This window comes from Erythrolamprus reginae, chromosome 2 (assembly GCF_031021105.1).
Source record: "Erythrolamprus reginae isolate rEryReg1 chromosome 2, rEryReg1.hap1, whole genome shotgun sequence".
In the NCBI taxonomy this organism is placed as follows: Eukaryota; Metazoa; Chordata; class Lepidosauria; order Squamata; family Dipsadidae; genus Erythrolamprus; species Erythrolamprus reginae.
This window is the reverse complement of record NC_091951.1, coordinates 9,745,785-9,767,713: the sequence shown is the minus strand read 5'-3', so window position 1 is coordinate 9,767,713 and position 21,929 is coordinate 9,745,785. Positions and strand designations below refer to the sequence as shown.

At 37.2% G+C, this 21,929-nt stretch overlaps 1 protein-coding gene across 1 annotated transcript in view; it reads right to left on the bottom strand.

Annotated features, from left to right (window-relative positions):
• The window catches only part of LOC139159122 (vomeronasal type-2 receptor 26-like), a 38,487-nt gene that overhangs the window by 13,535 nt on the left and 3,023 nt on the right, over positions 1 to 21,929 (bottom strand). Inside the window, exons 2-3 of the mRNA XM_070736481.1 lie at positions 20,889 to 20,947; positions 1,779 to 2,070 (exon numbers count right to left, since the gene is read on the bottom strand). Coding sequence (XP_070592582.1) covers positions 1,779 to 2,070; positions 20,889 to 20,947 — 351 coding nt within the window. The remainder of the gene's footprint in view (positions 1 to 1,778; positions 2,071 to 20,888; positions 20,948 to 21,929) is intronic.

Genomic DNA, 21,929 nt, shown 5'->3' with positions numbered 1-21,929 from the left:
CCTAAGCATTATCTTCCAAAAATTCTTCAGGACCAGCACGCTCCCCAAGCTGTGGTCAAAAGCAGTAGTCATTCCCATTTTCAAAAAAGGAGACCCTTCACTAGTGGACAACTACAGACCAATATCTCACTGTTGCATCCCTTGTAAAATCATATAATCAATTATAAATCGATCAATCACCCTCTACTTAGAATCTAATAACCTACTCTCAAACAAACAATTTGGATACAGAAAGAAATTATCCTGCAACCTACAACTACTTCACTGCAAAAACATTTGGACTACCCACCTCGACCAAGGAAAATCCATTGATGCAATTTATATAGACTTTTGCAAAGCCTTCGACTCAGTGGTCCATGACAAACTACTCCTAAAACTCAAATCCTATGGCATCTCAGGATTCCTCCACAACTGGATTACTGCATTCCTGTCAAACAGGCAACAAATTGTCAAAATTGGTAGCGCCATCTCCACCCCGTCCCTGTCATAAGTGGTGTTCCCCAGGGAAGCGTGCTAGGTCCTACTCTCTTCATTCTCTACATCAATGACCTCTGTGACCATATCGAAAGCAACTGTGTTCTTTTTGCCGATGATGTGAAACGTTTCAACACCACTGACGACACACTCACTCTCAAAAAAGACCTGGACTTTGTCTCAGACTGGTCTAACATCTGGCAACTTCAAATATCAACCAACAAATGCTCTACCCTACACATCAGCAAATAGAATCCAAACCACGCATACGAACTGAATAAACAATCTCTCACTGCCAACCCACACTCAGTAAAAGACCTTGGAATACTAATATCGAATGACCTAAGTGCTAAAGCCCACTGCAACAATATCGCCAAAAAAGCTTCTAGAGTTGTTAACCTGATCCTATGCAGCTTCTGCTCAGGCAATCTCACACTATTCACAAGAGCCTACAAAACTTTTGCCAGACCCATCCTAGACTACTGCTCATCTGTCTGGAACCCATACCACATCTCAGACATCAACACCCTTGAAAATGTCCAAAGATATTTCACCAGAAGAGCCCTTCACTCCTCCACTCGAAACAGAATATCCTACGAAAATAGACTAAGAATCATGGGCCTAGAAAGCCTAGAACTACGGGGCCTAAAACATGATTTGATTATTGCCCACAAGATCATATGCTGCAACGTCCTACCAGTCAATGACTACTTCAGCTTCAACCACAACAACACAAGAGCACGTAACAGATTCAAACTTAATACGAACCACTCCAAATTTGACTGTAAAAAATATGATTTCAACAATCGAGTTATCAAAGCGTGGAACTCATTACCGGACTCAGTTGTGTCAACCCCAAACCCCCAACATTTCTCCCTTAGACTCTCCACGATTGACCTCTCCAGGTTCCTAAGAGGCCAGTAAGGGGCGTACATAAGTGCACTGGTGTGCCTTTCGCCTTTCCTTTCTCTCACTTATCATATATATTTTCTTTCTTTCATATATCCTCTCCTCTAAGTTCACTTTTACCCTTATATATATTACTACATGTCTATTTTTATTCCTATGTATTTGTGTATTGGACAAATGAATGAATAAATAAAATAAAATAAAATAAAATATCAACTATTTTCCACTGTATATTTCTATACCTTCAATGTTAATACATAGTTTAATATATTGATTAGTTATGTGTCATTTTTTATTCTGATAGAATGTTCTCCTGATGAAATCAACATTCTTGCATTAGAAAAATTAGGATATCAGCCATATAAATTCTTGAATCCCTATCATTTTATGCTTACCTGTGGGATTTTATAGATGTCCAGCATGGTTGCTATATATTGGGAGAGGTCAGAATCGGTCCCTTCAAGGACAGCCAGGGGATTTTTCTGTCTTCCACATTTGTAGTTTGGAATATTTGCCTCCCCAGCAGAAACGCGATCCACCATGGCTTCAGCATTCATTTTTGCATTGAAATGACTGTCATGGAGATCGTAGCCCACAGAGATGTTAGGTAAAATCAGCGAATTTTGGTTGATCTCCCCAACAGAAATCAGGAAGGACAAGAGGTACCACATATTTAGTTTTTCATGCCTGCAAAAGGGATTATATGTAGGCTGATTATCAATATTTGTCAAAGAATGTGGAATGCCTGTCTTTGGCTAATTTTGACTCCATCCTGTTTATTTACTCAGCTTAAGGAAAATATTATTTACTGAGCTTCTGTTTATCTAAGAGAATTAAACATTATTCTGTTTGTTTAAGGTAAAAAGTTAATTAGACATTCTTCTGTTTAGTTAGAAATTACACCTCAATATGATTTGTCTGTATACATTAACCATTTTGCATTGTTACTAAAGTTAGTCAAATTGATATTTTGCACTTGTATGCACAAGAAATTTGTTATAAAAATAAATGCAAGCTTCTGAACATGGAGGCTGTTCAGCTCAGAGAAATTTCGTCCTAACTTGGACAAGCTTTGCTCAAGAAATCATGTCTCTCTGTCTTCGATTCCTACAATTATTTACCTCACATTACTCCACATTTAAGAATAGTATTATAATCACTTTTTGCTTCCTTAACATAAAAGGGGGAAATAAATATTTTTATTCTGGAAAGCAAATATGATATGATAGAAATCAATGAAAATGTGTGCGATCACTCCCCACCATGTAGGCTACAATGTTTTATACACTATTTTAAAAAGGGAAACTTTAGAAGGCTTTTAAAATGATGATGATCCTGCTGATCTCTTGTTATAAATTTGAGTAGTAGGTGAGTATAACCCCTCTCCCATGTTGTTTGTTTTAAACTAGCCAAGGTTAGGAAACACAGATCTTTACTGAGAAGTAAACCATAGAAGAAATTGTGTATATCTTCCTGTGCAGATTCTGGATGGAGTGACTCTCATTGATAATAAGTAGGGGAATATCCAAGTGCAGAATCCAAAGAAATCAAGATATTTAAATAAAAACTGGATAGCTGAGTCCTAATTAATATGTACTGGTGTTGATATTGGCATAGAGAGAACCTTCTTCTATTATGGTCTTTTCTTTTTACTTTCCTTCTCTCCTACATCTCCTCTTTTTGACAAGCCTTTCCCCTTTTGTCTTTTCTCCTCACTTGTGACCTAAGGAATAATTTTGCTATCTGCTGTTTTTTCTTCTTATTGCATATATATCAAATACCCTCTATTATTTGTATTGATTGTATAATTTTATAGTTTATGAATTATCAATATATTCAAAGAAAAAAGAGGGAGGTAAAAGAAGTCTTGAACACAATAGAGTGATACATAATATATATCTATAAGAAAATTGATATTATAGCTATATAATATATTTTATAATATATCTTATAATTAACTTAAATATACATAGTAATTTATATTGATTTTATTGATTATATATTGACTATATTTATATTTACATTTGTTAAGATTACATAGATAGATGATTGATATATTTTATGCTATTTATATTTATACCTCATGCTATATATATATATTTAAAAGACTTAGATTGTTATTACCATATATATAACAGTATTAAGAATTGTTTGAACTGACTCTTAAGTAAACACTGGAAAAATATTAAAGTGCTATGTCATAATTTACAATAAGATTTATAAGATAGTAGAACAACAAATTCAAATACTGATAGAAATGACAAGTAATACAATATCTATGCCAGTAAAGGAAGGAGGAGAAACCAGTGTCTACTACAGCTGCAGGGGTAGCTTCACCTGCTAGCCAGAGAAAAATAGATGAGATGTTAACAATTGAGAAGGGTGCACATCTGTACTACAGAATATGAGCATCATATTGAACACTGTACAAGAGACAATGCTCAAACCTCAAGAAATAATTACATAAAATCATAAGGAGTTAAAATCAGACATCTCAAAAATAGACAATAAAATTGAGACCATATAGGCCACCATACAAAAAAAGAGCAACATATTAATACAGTTAAAATAAGAACCAAAAAGAATGTATAGATCAGGGTGGAGCTCGATCACGCCGGAGGTGCGGAAGCCAAGCTTCGGCTCCGTGGCCTTCATTTCACCCTGTAGGACTCCGCGTTGCGTTGTGCCGACACCCGGACGGGGTCGGCCCAGGACAGGGGGTCTCCTGGACCCTCCGGGACGGATCGCCGCGATCCCGGGGGTTAGGGACAGCCCCGCAGCTACAGGAATGAAGAGATGCAACTAGACGGCCGTCTGGGCGCAGCCATAGCGATCGTAGACAGCGGAAGTTAAAAGAAAGAATAAGAAGTCTACAAACCGGCAGATCAGCAGATAAGGAAGATTTACAGCACCACACGGAGTCTTTTGGATCAGTGGAATTTTTCTTTTTTAAAAAAAGGACTTTGAAGGCGAACACAAACAGAAGAAAATAAACAAACTGTAAGTGATATCCATACGCGGAGGAGAAGCTTAGCCGGAACTACTTGCCTTTGTTAAATCCAACAGTATAATCTTTTTCCTATTACAATTTCTTTATAATTTTAAGATAGTGTGGTGCCCTTGTTGCTTAAAATCATATTTTTTCCTGACAATTAATGACTGATTGGATAACTACCTGACTAGATAAAGTAAAATGACTAAATGAATTGAATATCTGACCTTATGGATTGAAATCACCTTTTTATAACGGAATTTTATTGAGATTACTGAGATTATAATTGCTTGGAGTTAATTCTGGATGGCATATCTTATTTTTATATTCTTATAATTTTTTTTTGGTTGTTTTGATTCGATTTTTCTCTCTTCTCTATGGATTCAAGGAGGAGGATATATAGCTGGCTGTAAGGGGAAATTTCATTGGCTGATTGTGTTTTTGAATTCAGGGAGGAGGGGAATAGACTGGGAAGTATAAAAGGGTCAGAAAAGCCATTTTAAACTGCACTTTCTGAACGCAGAGGAAGAGGAAAGAAAAATAGTGGCCCGCGCGCCTGGCGGCGCGCGAATTATATAACTATAAACCAAAATCAGCAAAGTTTGGTAGCAATATGGGTTGATTTTCTTGCTAAGTACCTGTATTTCAATACATTATTAAGATGATTGGCTTGGTGCAGTGTAACACTTGTCTGGCTATTGTGTTCCGTAGTACCTTGTGGAACTTGGGGTGCTGCCCTCTTTGCATAAGGACATCTAGGTTAGATGGCGAGATCTCTAGATTGCAGTCCTTAGTTTGTAGCTTGCAGGCAGAAGTGGAAAGATTGTCCCAGCCACGTGCTGTAATGCAGCCAAGTGTGCAGCCTCCACTTCCACAGCGCCCCCTGAGGAGGAGGGCTGTGTGGACAACCGTTGGTTCAGGAAGATTACGTGCAGTTGAGCAAAAACATAGCAATTTTGGTCTCTCTGTATCTAATTCCTATAATGTTCTTGCGGATTTAAATAGTAAGGATGTTGAAGGTATTAGCAAGGCCCCTCAGGCGGAGAATGAGGGGATGTTCAAAGGAGAAGTTGTTGTAAACGAGGTGCATAGTGACACCAAACCAAGTCCAGTTAGTAGAAATAAAAAGAGGACACATTTTCTTGTGGGTGACTCGATTGTTAGAGGTGTTGATTTGGGACAGAGGAAGGATGAAGGTGATGAGGTGTCTCCCAGGAGCCACTGCCCGCAGGGACAGGAGGCGGATTACAAACATTATCAAGGCTGTGAGTAAAGGTAATAACGTTGATGTGGTGGTGCATCTTGGCACAAATGATTTGTCCCAGAGAAATGTTAATGTAGTAAAAAGAGATTTTAAATGTCTAAGTGTGGAGCTGGGTAAAATAACTGATTCAGTGACTTTCTCAGAGGTGTTACCGGTTTGTGGCCAGGAGGATAAAACAACTTGTATCAGAGAGTTTAATATGTGGTTAAGGCAGTGGTGTAAAGCTGAAGGCTTTGGCTATGTAAGTCATAATGTCAGTAGGTGGTCTAATAGGGAGTTGTTTAAGAGGGATGGTTTGCATCCATCATACAGAGGTACCCAGGTGCTCGGTGAGGAATTCAGAACTTTTTTGGACAGGCATTTAAACTAGGTAAAGGGGACAGAGATGCACCAGATGTGGATGAGTTCTGTCCCCGACCAATGAGGATAAATCAGTTTCTGGAAGCTTATGAAAAGGGAGCTGTAAATAAAATAGATGTAGTTGTTGATGATAAGGGACAAACTAATAAGGAAAATAATGTTCTTCGGGTAATGTGCACGAATGCTCGAAGCTTGAGCAACAAGCTCTGTGAGTTAATGGCCATAATATCTAGAGATAATTTGGATCTGGTTGCCATAACTGAGACATGGTTTAAGGATTCTAATGAATGGGAAATATCCATACCAGGATATACACTGTATAGGAAGGATAGAATAGAGAGAAGGGGAGGTGGAGTAGCCATTTATGTTAAAGAAAGTCTAAAAACAATACTAATTCAAAATACATGTAAAGATCTGGAGACCCTCTGGATTTGCATGCAAAATAAAGACGGTTCTGTCATTAGAATTGGGGTGATCTATAGGCCTCCAGGGCAATCTGAGGAACATGACAACATGATGTTGTGGTTATGGGTGATTTCAACATGCCTGATGTTGACTGGAATATCCCCAGTGCCCTTACATGCAAAAGTAAGAATATAGTAGAGGCTGTTACAGGAGCAGCTCTGGCACAGCTAGTTAAGACACCAACTAGAGGGGAGAATATTCTAGATTTAGTTTTTACAAATGGGAATTGGGTTTCAGAGGTCAAGGTGGGAGAAAATTTAGGTTGCAGTGACCATCTATGTTTGTGGTTTGATGTAAAAACTGATTGTGAGCAATCCTACACTGCAACCAAAGTATTAGATTTCAGAAAAACAAATTTTAATGCAATGGGGGAATATTTAAATAATGAATTAAAGGGGAGGGATAAAATGGCAGGAGCGAGCACCCAGTGGACTGTATTAAAAAAGGCCATCTTAAAAGCCACAAGACTTTATGTAAAGCAAATAACTAAAGGTAAAAGGAAGAAGAAACCGCTATGGTTTAGCAATGATGTAAGCGCTATAGTCAATGAAAAAAAGGCTGCCTATAGGAGGTATAAAGAGTCTGGAAGTATAGCTGATAGGGAGGTGTATAAAATGAGACAGAAGGAGGCGAAACAGATAATATATGCTGCTAAAGCCTCAAAAGAGGAAGAAATTGCAAAATCTGTAAAGAAGGGGGATAAAACCTTCTTCAGATATATTAGTGATAGGAAGAAGAAAAACTGCAGCATCACGAAGCTTAGTACCGGGAATAATACATGCATTGATGGGAATAAGGAGATCGCTGACCATTTCAATAGCTACTTCTGTTCAGTTTTCTCAAAAGACACCTTACAAAATAATACTATAGGGGGATATAGCATTGCTTCCAGCTGTACTGATTCAGCTCCAGTGATCTTAGAAGCCGATGTCTTAGAAGAACTTGAACGATTAAAGATAAATAAGGCAATGGGTCCAGATGGCATCCACCCCAGAGTTCTTAAAGAACTCAGATCTGTCATTGCTACCCCCCTTACTGATTTGTTTAACCAATCCCTGTTAACAGGAGATGTTCCTGAGGATTGGAGAATGGCCAGTGTTGTGCCTATCCACAAGAAGGGCAGTATAGAAGAAGCTGGTAACTACAGGCCAGTTAGCTTGACATCAGTTGTAGTTAAAATGATGGAGACTCTACTCAAAAAGAGGATAAATCAGCACCTAAAAAACAATAACTTATTGGACCCAAATCAGCATGGCTTTACTGAAGGCAAATCATGTCAGACTAATCTCATTGATTTCTTTGACTATGTCACAAAGGTGTTGGATCAAGGTGGTGCCGTGGATATTGCCTATCTGGACTTCAGCAAAGCCTTGGATACGGTTCCACATAAAGAGCTGATGGATAAATTAGTGAAGATTGGACTTAATCCCTGGATAGTTCAGTGGATTTCAAGCTGGCTGAAGCATAGACATCAGAGAGTTATTGTTAATGGCAAGTATTCTGAGCAGAGACAGGTTACAAGCGGTGTGCCACAAGGGTCTGTTCTGGGTCCTATTCTTTTTAATATGTTTGTGAGTGACATAGGGGAAGGTCTGGTAGGGAAGGTTTGCCTATTTGCCGATGACTCTAAAGTGTGCAATAGGGTTGATATTCCTGGAGGGGTCTGTAATATGGTAAATGATTTAGCTTTACTAGATAAATGGTCAAAGCAATGGAAACTGCAGTTTAATGTTTCCAAATGTAAAATAATGCACTTGGGGAAAAGGAATCCTCAATCTGAGTATTGCATTGGCAGTTCTGTGTTAGCAAAAACTTCAGAAGAGAAGGATTTAGGGGTAGTGATTTCTGAAAGTCTCAAAATGGGTGAGCAGTGTGGTCAGGCGGTAGGAAAGGCAAGTAGGATGCTTGGCTGCATAGCTAGAGGTATAACAAGCAGGAAGAGGGAGATTGTGATCCCCTTATACAGAGCGCTGGTGAGACCACATTTGGAGTACTGTGTTCAGTTCTGGAGACCTCACCTACAAAAAGATATTGACAAAATTGAACGGGTCCAAAGACGGGCTACAAGAATGGTGGAAGGTCTTAAGAATAAAACGTATCAGGCAAGACTTAATGAACTCAATCTGTATAGTCTGGAAGACAGAAGGAAAAGGGGGGACATGATTGAAACATTTAAATATGTCAAAGGGTTAAATAGGGTTCAGGAGGGAAGTGTTTTTAATAGGAAAGTGAACACAAGAACAAGGGGACACAATCTGAAGTTAGTTGGGGGAAAGATCAAGGGCAACATGAGAAAATATTATTTTACTGAAAGAGTAGTAGATCCTTGGAACAAACTTCCAGCAGACGTGGTCGGTAAATCCACAGTAACCGAATTTAAACATGCCTGGGATAAACATATATCCATTGTAAAATAAAATACAGGAAATAGTATAAGGGCAGACTAGATGGACCATGAGGTCTTTTTCTGCCGTCAATCTTCTATGTTTCTATGTTTCTATGACTAAGTGGGACTATTTTTCTCTTAATATAAATTTAGAGGCGTAAGGATATTTTTGGTGCTTGTCTTTTTTCACCTTGCTTTTTCCTTTTTTAAATCCTTTTTTATATAACAAGAAGACATCTATTTTAACTGGACATTACATTGGATATTACATTGGACATTTACTTGGAGTATTTTTTTATTTTATTTATTTTTTCCTTCTTTTTTGAGATTTTTATGGAAGCATAACTTATATTTGGCATACTTGGATTTAATAGTTTCCTTTCTTTTTTGATTCTCTTTTTTACCTTTTGGATTTTTCCTTTAGATTTTTTTTTAGATTTCTTCTTTATTTACCTTTTCTTAGTTAACTGATTATTATTATTGTATTGTTATTATTATTATTATTATATATATATCCTTTTATATTCTCTCTCTTCTTTTTCTCTTTTAAAGAAATTTTTTCCAGTTTTTTCTTTGTTTCCTTACCATTTTCTTCTTTTTAAAGAAATCTTCCTACCCTTTTACTCACTTCTTTCTTTCTTTTTATCTTTCTCCCTCTCCTTTTTCTTTTTTTTATTTTTAATTATTTTTAACTATTATTAATTTTTTTCTCTTTCAAAATTATATTTACATCTTTTCTCACTTTTAGTATTATATAGTTATGTGCTAAAATATTGGTTTCTCCCTCTCCCCCACCTGATCCCCCCTTTAAGGTGCCTAGGAACTCATTGAAATACTTCTCTACCCTTTCACCCTTCCTTTCTCTTTCTTTCTCTTCTCCACTCCCATTTTCTTTCTAATTAAACCAAAATAATTAATTATAACATTAATTGAACTGAATTGATATACTTAATTTCCTTCTTTCTTGTTTTTTTCTTTCATGGTTTTACTTTTCTCTTAAGAATATATAAGATTTAGATTAAAATAATTTTTAAAATAAAATAAACAACAGTGATTTTGGATTATGAAAGGTTCCCACAGGGCACAGAGTGTGACCTCAGTGACTACAATAACAACGCAAAAACAACCAACTACACCCGTCCCAACCTTTACACCTGGGGTCTCCCCAACTTCATCACCGCTACAACAAAGGACCATACCTACAATGTTGGCCAAAGAGAAAGAAAAAGACAAGTCTACGATGGACCCTAACTTCCAGATTATCCAAGAAGCCCTAGCAGACATTAAGGCATTACAAACCCAGGCAAAAACCCAAAGTGACACGAACAAAGAAGAAATGAAAACCTACCTACAAGAACTGAGGCAAGAGATGAAGGAGATGAAAGACGAAATTAAAAAAGAAATTGCGGATCTCAGAACTGAATTAACTGAAGTAAAAGGGAACGTTGTCGAAATGGATGGAAATATAAAAGTCATTCAACAAAAAATACAAGATAGCGAAAAGAGGATACAAGTGACAGAAGGGAAAATCCAAGACGTGGGACAGAGAGTAGAAGAATATGAGGACCGTAACTATGCAGCCCGCAGAGATTTTGATATAGCAATAACCAATCTCGAACTTCACTCCGCACTACATGGTTTGAGGTTCCAAAATATTGAAGAAGAAAAAGACGAAGACGTGCCTGCAAAAATGGCAGAAGTTATGGGTGCTATTTTGCAGTTAGACCCAACAGACCTGGTAAAAGAAATCGATGAAGTTTACCGAGTCCAGACTGGCTATGTAAGGCGCCATAATTTGCCCAGAGAAGTCCACATTAAATTCACAAGAAGAATTGTCAAAGACGCGATATTGAGATATACAAAAAACGAGTCCCTTAAACGCGATGGGAAAGAAATCACGATTCTGGAACAAGTTCCGAGGAGAGTCCGAGAGAGTAGAAGACAATATTATTTTCTTACAAGCATTTTAATCAGAAAGAACATTGTTTTCAGATGGCTGATACCAGAAGGGTTGACTCTAACATGGCAATCAACGAGAGTGAAAATAGAAAGTGTAGAACAAGCAAGATCTTTCCTGGCACGCAGTGGTCTGGACAGCACCGCACAAATTCAGATCCAACCAAAGCCTAGTGATGATATGTTGGGGGCTACAGGTGGTGGAGGGGAAGAAGCATTGGTGGTGAAGCAGAAACAACTTCAGATTTCACAGGATTTAATTCTGGACACTCGACTCCGAGAACCAAAAGAAGCCAAAAGGTACTATAAATAAAGATGACACATGATCTGAAAATATTTTCAGTCAATGTAAATGGATTGAACAACCCAAGGAAGAGAAACCAAGTATTAACTAAACTCGTGAAACAAAAAGCCCAGATAAACATTCTACAAGAAGTCCATATCCAAAAATCAAAAAGAAGTTTCCTTAAAAATGCAAAACTGGGAAAATTATATACTAGTTTGGCAAATCAAAAGAAAAGAGGTGTTGCAATGTATATTGACGAACTAATTGAATCAAAAGAAATATATAATGATGGGGATGGAAGGATTTTGATAGTACAATTAGATCTAGAAACAAAACCACTAACAATTGTCTCAATTTATGCACCAAATGATAATCAAAAAGAATTTTACAAAGATTTACATGAAAAAATTAATGAGTTATCGATTGAAAATATGATAATGATAGGAGACTTTAATGCAATCTCAGATGACCAAATGGATTATAATGGGAAAAGAAAAGAAAAAAAAGGTAGTCTTACCGGCGTCCTTTTGGAAAATGAGTTCAGAATTAGCATTAAAAGATATATGGCGAGAACAGCATTTAAAAGATAAACAGTATACTTTTTATTCCAACCCGCATAAGACATGGTCTAGAATTGATATGGCTTGGGCCCCTATCCAAATAATGGAGCAAATAAGTGAAATAGAAATAGAGACAAATACTCATAACCCACTATCTATATATTGGAAAGGTAAAAGGAAAATAAAGAATTGGTCAATGAATAGAACTATAATAAAAGATCCTGAATATAAGAAATGGATAGAGAAGGAATTAGAGATTTTTTAAAAAATAAATAAAAGCACAGATACCACACCTCAAAATTTATGGGATACAACTAAAGCATATATACATGGACTGACAATATCATTTATAGCAAAAAAAAAATAAAGAAAAGAAAAAATATCAAGGAACACTCCTAGAAGAATTAAGAAAATTAGAAATTTTAATGCAAAAAGAGGACAAGGATGACAAATTAAAAAACCAGAGAGAATTAATAAGACATAAACTGAGATTAATAGAACAAGAACCAATTGTAGAAAAGATAAAGAGAGCAAAACAAAATTATTTTGAGCATGCGAATAAACCTGGAAGATGGCTAGCATATAAACTAAGAAAAGAGAGAGAAAATAAAATTATTAAAAATTTGACAGATTCAAAGGGTATAATAAAACATAGAATAGAAGATAAAAAGGAAATAGCATTGGAATTTTACAAACAATTATACAAGAAAGAAGAGATAAGTGAAGATTTAATTTTTAAATATCTAGAAAAAATAGAACTCCCAGTTTTAACCGAAACACAACAGCAAAGACTAAATAGACCTATTACAGACATAGAATTAAAACAATGTATAAAGAATAAAAAAAATAATAAAGCGACTAGTCCTGATGCAATACCAGCTGAATTTTATAAATTAGAATTAGAAACAATTTTTTCAAACATGCTTGAGATATATAATCAAATACTGACAATAGGTAATTTACCAAAAACCTGGTCACAAACCTTAATAACCTTAATACACAAGGCTGATACTAAGAAAGAAAAAATTGAAAATTACAGACCTATTTCTTTGTTGAATGTCGATTACAAAATTTTTATATCAATATTGGCTAATAGATTTAAAAGTATTATAAATAATATGATACATAGTGATCAAAATGGATTTTTACCAGGAAGACAAATTAAAAATAATTTAAGAATAATAGTTAATACTTTGGAATTCTATGAGCAGCATCCTGAAAAACAAATGGCACTTATATTTAATGACTTAATGAACTCAATCTGTATAGTCTGGAAGACAGAAGGAAAAGGGGGGACATGATCGAAACATTTAAATATGTTAAAGGGTTAAATAGGGTTCAGGAGGGAAGTGTTTTTAACAGGAAAGTGAACACAAGAACAAGGGGACACAGTCTGAAGTTAGTTGGGGGAAAGATCAAAGGCAACATGAGAAAATATTATTTTACTGAAAGAGTAGTAGATCCTTGGAACAAACTTCCAGCAGATGTGGTTGGTAAATCCACAGTAACCGAATTTAAACATGCCTGGGATAAACATATATCAATTGTAAGATAAAATACAGGAAATAGTAAAAGGGCAGACTAGATGGACCTTGGGGTCTTTTTCTGCCGTCAGTCTTCTATGTTTCTATGTTTCTATTTCTGGATGCCAAAAAAGCTTTTGACAACGTGGATTGGAACTTTATGAAAATACAATTAAATAAGATGGAGGTAGGAACAAATTTTTTTAATATAATAGATGCTATATATTCTGAACAAACTGCTAAAATTATAATAAATAGTGAACAGACAGAAAAAGTAGTTATACAAAGAGGAGTAAGACAAGGCTGTCCAATATCACCATTGTTATTTATTTTGACTTTAGAAGCATTGTTGATAAAAATAAGAGCAGATAAGGGAATAAAAGAATTGGAAATTAGAAAAGAAACCTATAAAGCACAAGCATTTGCCGACGACGTAGTGTTTGTTTTGGACGACCCAATAGAATCTATTTTAAATTTGATAAATGTGATCGAAGAGTATGGGAAAGTTGCAGGATTGAAAATAAATAAGGAAAAGACACAGATATTAACAAAAAATATGACTGAAATACAGAGAAAATACTTAGGAGACCTATCAAATATGAAGATCACGAAAAAAGTGAAATATTTAGGGATATGGATGACTTCTAAAGCCGTATCTTTAAAAAATGACAATTACCTAAAATTATTAAATCAGATTAAAAAAGATTTAGAAATATGGAGTAATTTACAATTATCACTTGTAGGAAGAATCTCCACAGTTAAAATGAACATCCTTCCAAAAATATTGTTCCTTTTTCAAGTGATCCCAATAAATCCAGGAACGAAATTCTTTGCCGATTTGAATAAGACAATAAAAAAATTTATTTGGCAAGGTAAAAAACCAAGAATAAAACAAAATTCATTAGAAGATCGTAAAGAAAGAGGAGGCCTCGGCCTCCCAAATTGGAAATTATATTATCAAGCCACGGCCCTGACATGGATAAAAGAATGGTTGACATTAGAAAATCAAAGATTGCTCAATCTAGAAGGTCATGACTTGATGGTCGGTTGGCACGCTTTTGTATGGTATGATAAGTTAAAAACTCACTGATACTTTAAAAATAATGTTATTAGAAAAGCATTGATAGAAGTGTGGAATGAAATAAAGAAAAATCACTTCTTAGTAATGCCAGAATGGGTTTCATCCTTTGAAGCTATTGTACACCCAAATCTTAACCCTGCTGTTCTGTTTAAGAAAAGTAACAAATCTTCTGTTCCCGGGTCACCCTGACCCGGACCGAAAACTCTTCATTTGCAGTGCTTATGTTTGGTCAATTTGAATACTTTTTTCACTTGGAAAGTAGTCTGAACATTTCTGCACACAATGATATGAAAATTGAACTGAAGAAATTAATCCTTATTGGTTTATTTTGCACATAAATATGCCTCCCCCCCCGTTTTTGTGAATTTTCTTTAGGTTTATTGATACAGTGGAACCCCGACATACGAGCAGCTCTACTTACGAGCTACTCGAGATACGAGCTGGGAGAGTAGAGAAATTTTTGCTCGACTCACGAGCTTCCATTCGGGATACGAGCCGAGAAGAGCCGGCCTGGCTTGCTTTGCTTCCGAGCTGATGCAGAGCCGAATAAAGCGTCACGCCCCTCTGACGCTTTCGGCGGCTTCCGAAGCGATGCTGGGCTCTTTTGCCGCCAAAAGCGTCAGGGGGGCGTGACGCTTTATTCGTCTCTGCAAAGCAAAACAGCCTGGCTCTTCTCCGTTCGTATCCAGCGCTTGGTGAGTCCTTGGCTTCTGCTGGGGGTGGGGGGGATCTGAACGCTTTCTGCTGGGGGTGGGGGGATCTGAACGCTCTCCCTGGCTGGGAGCACTTTCGCTGCGAGAGAGGGCTTTCCCGAAAGGGACGGAGAAAGCCCTCTCTCGCAGCGAAAGTGCTCCCAGCCAGGAGGCTGCGAGAGAGGGCTTTCTCCGCCCTTTCGAGAAAGCGCGCCTGTCTGAAAAGATCGCCGCCGGTCTGGTGGGGTTTTGCAGCAACCTCCGAGCAACCTGGGCTCGGAGGTTGCTGCAAAACCCCACCGGACCGGCGGCGATCTTTTCAGACAGGCGTGCCGATTCTCCGCTTTTAGCAGTGAGCGGAGAATCGGCGTGCCTGTCTGAAAAGCTCGTAGCCGGCATGGGGGGATTTTCCATGGCGGCTACGATCTTTTTAAACAGATGCGCCGATTCGCCGCTCACCCGGAGTGAGCGGAGAATCGGCGCGCCTGTCTGAAAAGCTCGTAGCTGGCATGGGGGGATGTTCCATGCCGGCTACGATCTTTTTAAACAGATGCGCTGATTCGCCGCTCACCCGGAGTGAGCGGAGAATCGGCACGCCTGTCTGAAAAGCTCGTAGCTGGCATGGGGGGATGTTCCATGCCGGCTACGATCTTTTTAAACAGATGCGCCGATTCGCCGCTCACCCGGAGTGAGCGGAGAATCGGCACACCTGTCTGAAAAGCTTGTAGCTGGCATGGGGGGATTTTCCATGCCGGCTACGATCTTTTTAAACAGATGCGCCGATTCGCCGCTCACCCGGAGTGAGCGGAGAATCGGCATGCCTGTCTGAAAAGCTCGTAGCTGGCATGGGGGGATGTTCCATGCCGGCTACGATCTTTTTAAACAGATGCGCCGATTCGCCGCTCACCCGGAGTGAGCGGAGAATCGGCACGCCTGTCTGAAAAGCTCGTAGCTGGCATGGGGGGATTTTCCATGCCGGCTACGATCTTTTTAAACAGATGCGCCGATTCGCCGCTCACCCGGAGTGAGCGGAGAATCGGCACGCCTGTCTGAAAAGCTCGTAGCTGGCATGGGGGGATTTTCCATGCCGGCTACGATCTTTTTAAACAGATGCGCCGATTCGCTGCTCACCCGGAGTGAGCGGAGAATCTGCGCGCCTGTCTGAAAAGCTCGTAGCTGGCATGGGGGGATGTTCCATGCCGGCTACGATCTTTTTAAACAGATGCGCCGATTCGCCGCTCACCCGGAGTGAGCGGAGAATCGGCACGCCTGTCTGAAAAGCTCGTAGCTGGCATGGGGGGATTTTCCATGCCGGCTACGATCTTTTTAAACAGATGCGCCGATGCGCTGCTCACCCGGAGTGAGCGGAGAATCGGCGCGCCTGTCTGAAAAGATCGGAGCCAGCATGGAAAGCCCCCCCATGCCGGCTCCGAAGCACCGGGCACCCCTCAGCCGACGTCTTTTCCCCTCAGCCCTCAGGCTTGCACGCATTAATCACTTTTCCATTGTTTCCTATGGGAAACAATGCTTCGACCTACGAGCTCTTCGACATACGAGGTTCCTTCCGGAACCAATTAATTTCGTATGTCGGGGTTCCACTGTAATTATGCCTGCAAAATACATTCTATTTTACTAAAGTTGGTGTGGGATTGGTAGCTTGAACATTTCTGAACATAATGATATGAAAATTGAACTGGAAAAATTGATGCATATTGGTTTATTTTGTTGATGAAATGCACGCCCCCCCCCCGTTTTTTTAAAATAGTCTTCACTTTATGGATAGTTTTGCTAGCAAAATACATTCTAGTTTACTAAAGTTGGTGTGGGATTGGTAGCTTGAACATTTCTGAACATAATGATATGAAAATTGAACTGGAAAAATTGATGCATATTGGTTTATTTTGCACATAAATGTATGCCTCCCCCCGTGTTCAATTATTTCAATTTATATAAAAATTATGCTGTTAATTTCAAACTTACATACTTTTTTTTAGTAAAATGGACTTGTTTCATAAAATTAGTTCTCTGGCTACAATGTGGTTGATTTTCAAAAGGATATTCCAAATATTTCTAGACAAATATGTATAAACAGTGACAATAATGGCATGTAGCAAGGCCGGGTGGGGTGGCCCTTTTGTGGCAAAAATAAACCAATAAGAACCATTTTTTTCAGTTCATTTATATTTTTCTTATATTCAGAAATGTTCAATTTAGTATATCAAACCTTTTGGGGGAAAATTCCTTAGGGATTTGTAGCCTTAAAAAATAGAAATTGACACGAAATTCAAAAAGGATGGGGGGAGGGGCTTTTTGATCAAAATAAAAATATAAGTCTCAATTTTTCCAGTTCAATTTTCATATCATTATGTTCATAAATGTTCAAACTAGTTTTCCAGTTGAAAAAGTTTTCAAAAAGATCAAATTCAAGTACCTAAAAAAATTATTTTTGGTCCGGTCATATACAAACAGAAACAGACTCGAAGTTATGATTTTTTTCCCCCAGAAAACAATTAGCCACCACCCCAAAAATATTTTTTGATGATCAGCATTGTTAAATTGAGTAAATGAATGCCTAAGATTTTAAAGAATATTTCGGATTTGGAGCATAAAAAAATAAAAAGTGAAAATGGTTGCAAGCAGCCGAGGGGGGGGAGGCCTTATTTCTGATATTAAAAAACCAATAAGAATCATTTTTTTCAGTTCCTTTATATTTTTCTTATATTCAGAAATGTTCAACCTACCAATCCCACACCAACTTTAGTAAAATAGAATGCATTTTGCAAGCAAAACTATCCATAAATTGAAAATAATTTCACAAAAACGGGGGGGCATGCATTATATCCGCAAAATAAACCAATAAGATTTACTTTTTTCATTTCAATTTTCATATCATTGTGTGCAGAAATGTTCAGACTACTTTCCAAGTGAAAAAAGCTTTCAAAAAGACCAAACATAAGCACTGTAAATGAAGAGTTTTCGGTCCGGGTCAGGGTGACTCGGGAACAGAAGATTTGTAACTTTTTTTGCTCAGCAAAAACTAAGCCCCCCCAAAAAAAATTCTCATAGAGAGAACCCCTGAAATGATGAATAGTCATGAAATTTCAAGTTTCAGATATGCAGGGAAAATTTTTTACAGGGACTCAAACTTGGCTTCGGGTCACATACGACCTGAACAGAACAGCATTAAAGGAAAAGGTAAGATCTGGAAGTATAGTGATTTGTTAGATAATCAATTAAAATTAAGAACAAAACAAGAGTTATACGAGTTAGGTATAGATTTAGATTGGTGGCATTATATGCAGATTAGTTCTAGATATCAAATAGATGTAAAGACTTATATTTTTTAAAAAGAAAATAATGTACTGGGCAAATTATTATTCCAAAATCAAACAAAGATAATTGGAAATGTTTATAAATATTTACTAAATCATAGAACGATAGGTTGGATATTGAAAGATAACATGATCAGTTGGTGCAAAAATTTTGGCAAAGAGATTAATTTGGATACTTGGGAAAAGGTATGGAAGTATAATTGGAAAATAACAAAATCAATCTCTTTTAAAGAAAATCAAATTAAGATGTTTTATAGATGGCACCTTCCACCATATAGAATTTCCAAAATGTTTCCATCGGTATCGCCTATTTGTTGGAAATGCAAAAAAGAAGTTGGCACATATTACCATGCATGGTGGACCTGTTCCGAGACAAAAATATTTTGGAATAAAGTAGAGAATTGGATAAATGAAATAACAAAGGAGAAGATTAAAAAATCTCCTGAATTTTTTCTATTGGGTATTTCAAATATAAAGTATAAAAAAGAAATTTACTATTTAATAATACATATATTGGTGGCGGCACGAATAGTATTTGCACAGAAATGGAAAGAAAAGACGATACCGAAAGACATGGAGGTATTCAAAAAAATTATAGAATGTGCAGAATTAGACATGATGACTAAACGTTTGAACAATCAAACCGAAACAGAATATTACAAAATATGGGATAAAGTATATGATTGGTGGAATGTTAAAAATAGTAATAAAAACTGAATATACAAGAATAAATGACTAACTGAAAAATTATAAGATAGAATTTAATAGTTTATATGATAACTAACTGAGAAGTGTTTATTTTATTTTATTTTTGTATTACTAATAATTTGTTTATTGCTTTTTACATATATATCTATATAAAGAAATTTAGTTAATAATTTTAATTTTAAAAACATAGAATTAAATTTAATGGTAATGTAATTTGTAAGTGTGGTATTTCTGCTTAGATCTGGTAATAGTTAGAGTTTTTGATATTTTGTATTAGTTAGACTTCTATGAGAAGCGGAGCAATGGTAGCTCCTTAAATGTTCAATGTGGTATGTCTTTGTTTGTCTTTTTTGAAAATAATAAAAAATATTAAAAAAAAGAAAAGAATGTATAGATCAGAAAATGGTAGAAACCAATAAAGAACTGGAAATATCATGGAATTCATCTAGAAATGGATAGATCCTCTTATTTTTTTAAGATTTCAGACTTTTCAGAGACTAAGGAAGAGAATCTAGAAGAAATGGCAGAATTAGAGATAATATATATGTGAGACCACACAAGGAGGAACATTGACATACAAAGGGGAAGAATTAAAGGTATATGTATAGATGTATATATGGAAACTGTGGAGAAATAATTTTTAAAAATTCAAAAGTAAACTATTGCCATAAATTTTAAAGAGCCAGCAAATGGGGCCTTTAACATATTCCAATTTAAGAGGGACCACATGAGAAGAGACCAAAGAAAATGAGCAATAATGATGATGATATCAATTGTAAATAAATTAACTTCATCTCCAAGCTGAGAAATATGATCTATACCGGGGAAATATTTACTGACCAGAGAAAATGTTGTCTGGAGGGAGTCACCTTGAAGCTGTAAAAGGGACACAGAGCTTTTCTCGCTGTGATGACCCCACCAATATGGGTGTCGCCCAGTTTGAAATATGATTTCCAGTTTTTTTCGAAATGCTGGGATGAAACTGAAAGGCATTTTTCCTTCTGAATTTCACAGCTTATTTGGGGAAGCAGGGACAAAAGAAGGAGAATCATTCTTCTTGTGTCAGCTACTCATTTGTTTCAAGCAGATAGAACAGATAGAACAAAATAACAGAGTTGGATGGGATCTTGAAGGCTTTCTTGTCCAGCCCCCTGCTCAATTATAAAGAAGATTAGTTTTTGTCCAGGTTTGAGAGTTTGGTGGCTTTTTTAAAAATGCAAAGGGAAACCAAAAGAAGGTTTATGGCCTTTCTGAAGAGGATCCCAGGAAAGGAAACTTTCTCAAGTGCCTGGGCTTCAGCTTTTAATTCTCACCGATCCTGAAGGCATTCAAGGATTGCTCTTTAAGGTTGGAGGGCAACCAACCCTGCTGTTGTTCCCCTCTGTTCTAAGGAGGTCAAATCCTTGGAGATTTGTAAAGGAGACAAAGCAAATTATTATCATTGTAAAAATCTCAGGACATCCTGAATTTTCACTAGGGTTATAGAGCCGAGAAAACACATTTCCAAAGTTCCCAGGTGTGGATTCCTCTTCCCCAATGTTGTTGTTTTTTCCTGTAGGGAAAAGGTTTATCTGCTTTTTCAACAGAGAGAATGACTCTGATGTAAATGAAATTTTAGGATACTTTTTTGGACAACAGAGAATGGACCCCTGAGATATTTCACCTCATAGATTTGAATGTATTGTGAAGGAAAAGGTTAACAGAATGGGGGTGCAGTGGCTCAGTGACTAAGATACCAAGCTTATCAATTGAAATATCAGCAGTTCAGTGGTTCGAATCCCTAGTGTCTTGTGATGGTGTGACCTCCTGTTACTTGTCCCAGCTTCTGCCAACCTAGCAGTTTGAAAGCACGTAAAAATGCAAATAGAAAAATAGGAATTAATTAGCATTTGTAACTCACTGAAGATGAAGCTCTGAGCATCTCCAACTGAATGGTCTTGGATAGTAGAACCTGCAGACCTGGAAAAGGATTTTGCCAAAGATCCAGGAGAGCTGTTGCCAACTTAAACAACAAATGCTTAGCTTAGAAGTACCAGTGGCCTAACAATGAAAGACAGCTTCATATATTGATCTAGAAGCCACTGGCCCCCAAAGGACACCTCAGGTTTAGCCATGAACTCATTTTCATGGTCCTTCTTAAACTCTTAAAACTCAAAGAGAAGTATTTGCTGTAAATTTTGTAAACTGATAACTATTTATTGGGAAACATACTATGTATTAGGAAACCTGAGTGTCTTTTAAAACGTCTGAATGATTAAAAAAAAGAAAAGAAAAAGAAAAAGAAAAATAGGAATAACTTTTGGTGGGAAGGTAACAGTGTTCAATGCGCCTTCAGTATTTAGTTATGCTGGCCACATGACCACGGAGATGTCTTTGGACAGTGCTGGCTCTTGAGCTTTGAAATGGAAATGAGCATTGTTGCGGCAAAACTCAGTTACCAATCAAGGGAATGGAGACCACAAGGAGATTGCATAACTCAGCTTTATTTGATGCATGCATCAGGTTCAGAAAAGCAATGTCTGAACCCCGTGGATTGTTTTTCAGGGCCCTTTATACATTTCCAAACGAGTACAAAAAAACACACAATATGAGCCAATCAGATACTAGCTGTCAACGTTTCCTTATACAGAAAGTAGAAAAGGGTTTTACGATGTAGAAGATGCCGAATTTATGACAAATAAGAAAAAGGAGGAACCTGGAATACTGTATTCAGTTCTTGTCACCACACTTCAAAAGAGACATTGAAACTCTGGAGAAGATGCAAAAAAGAGCAGCCAAGATAATTAAGGGACTGGAAACCAAGACTTACGAAGAGAGACTGAGGGAATTGGGCATGGATAACCTAGAGAAAGGGAGGGCCAGAGTGGACATGATAGCAGTCTACAAGTATAAGAGGGGATGTCACAGAGAGGAGGGGATCACTTTATTCTCCAGGGCACCA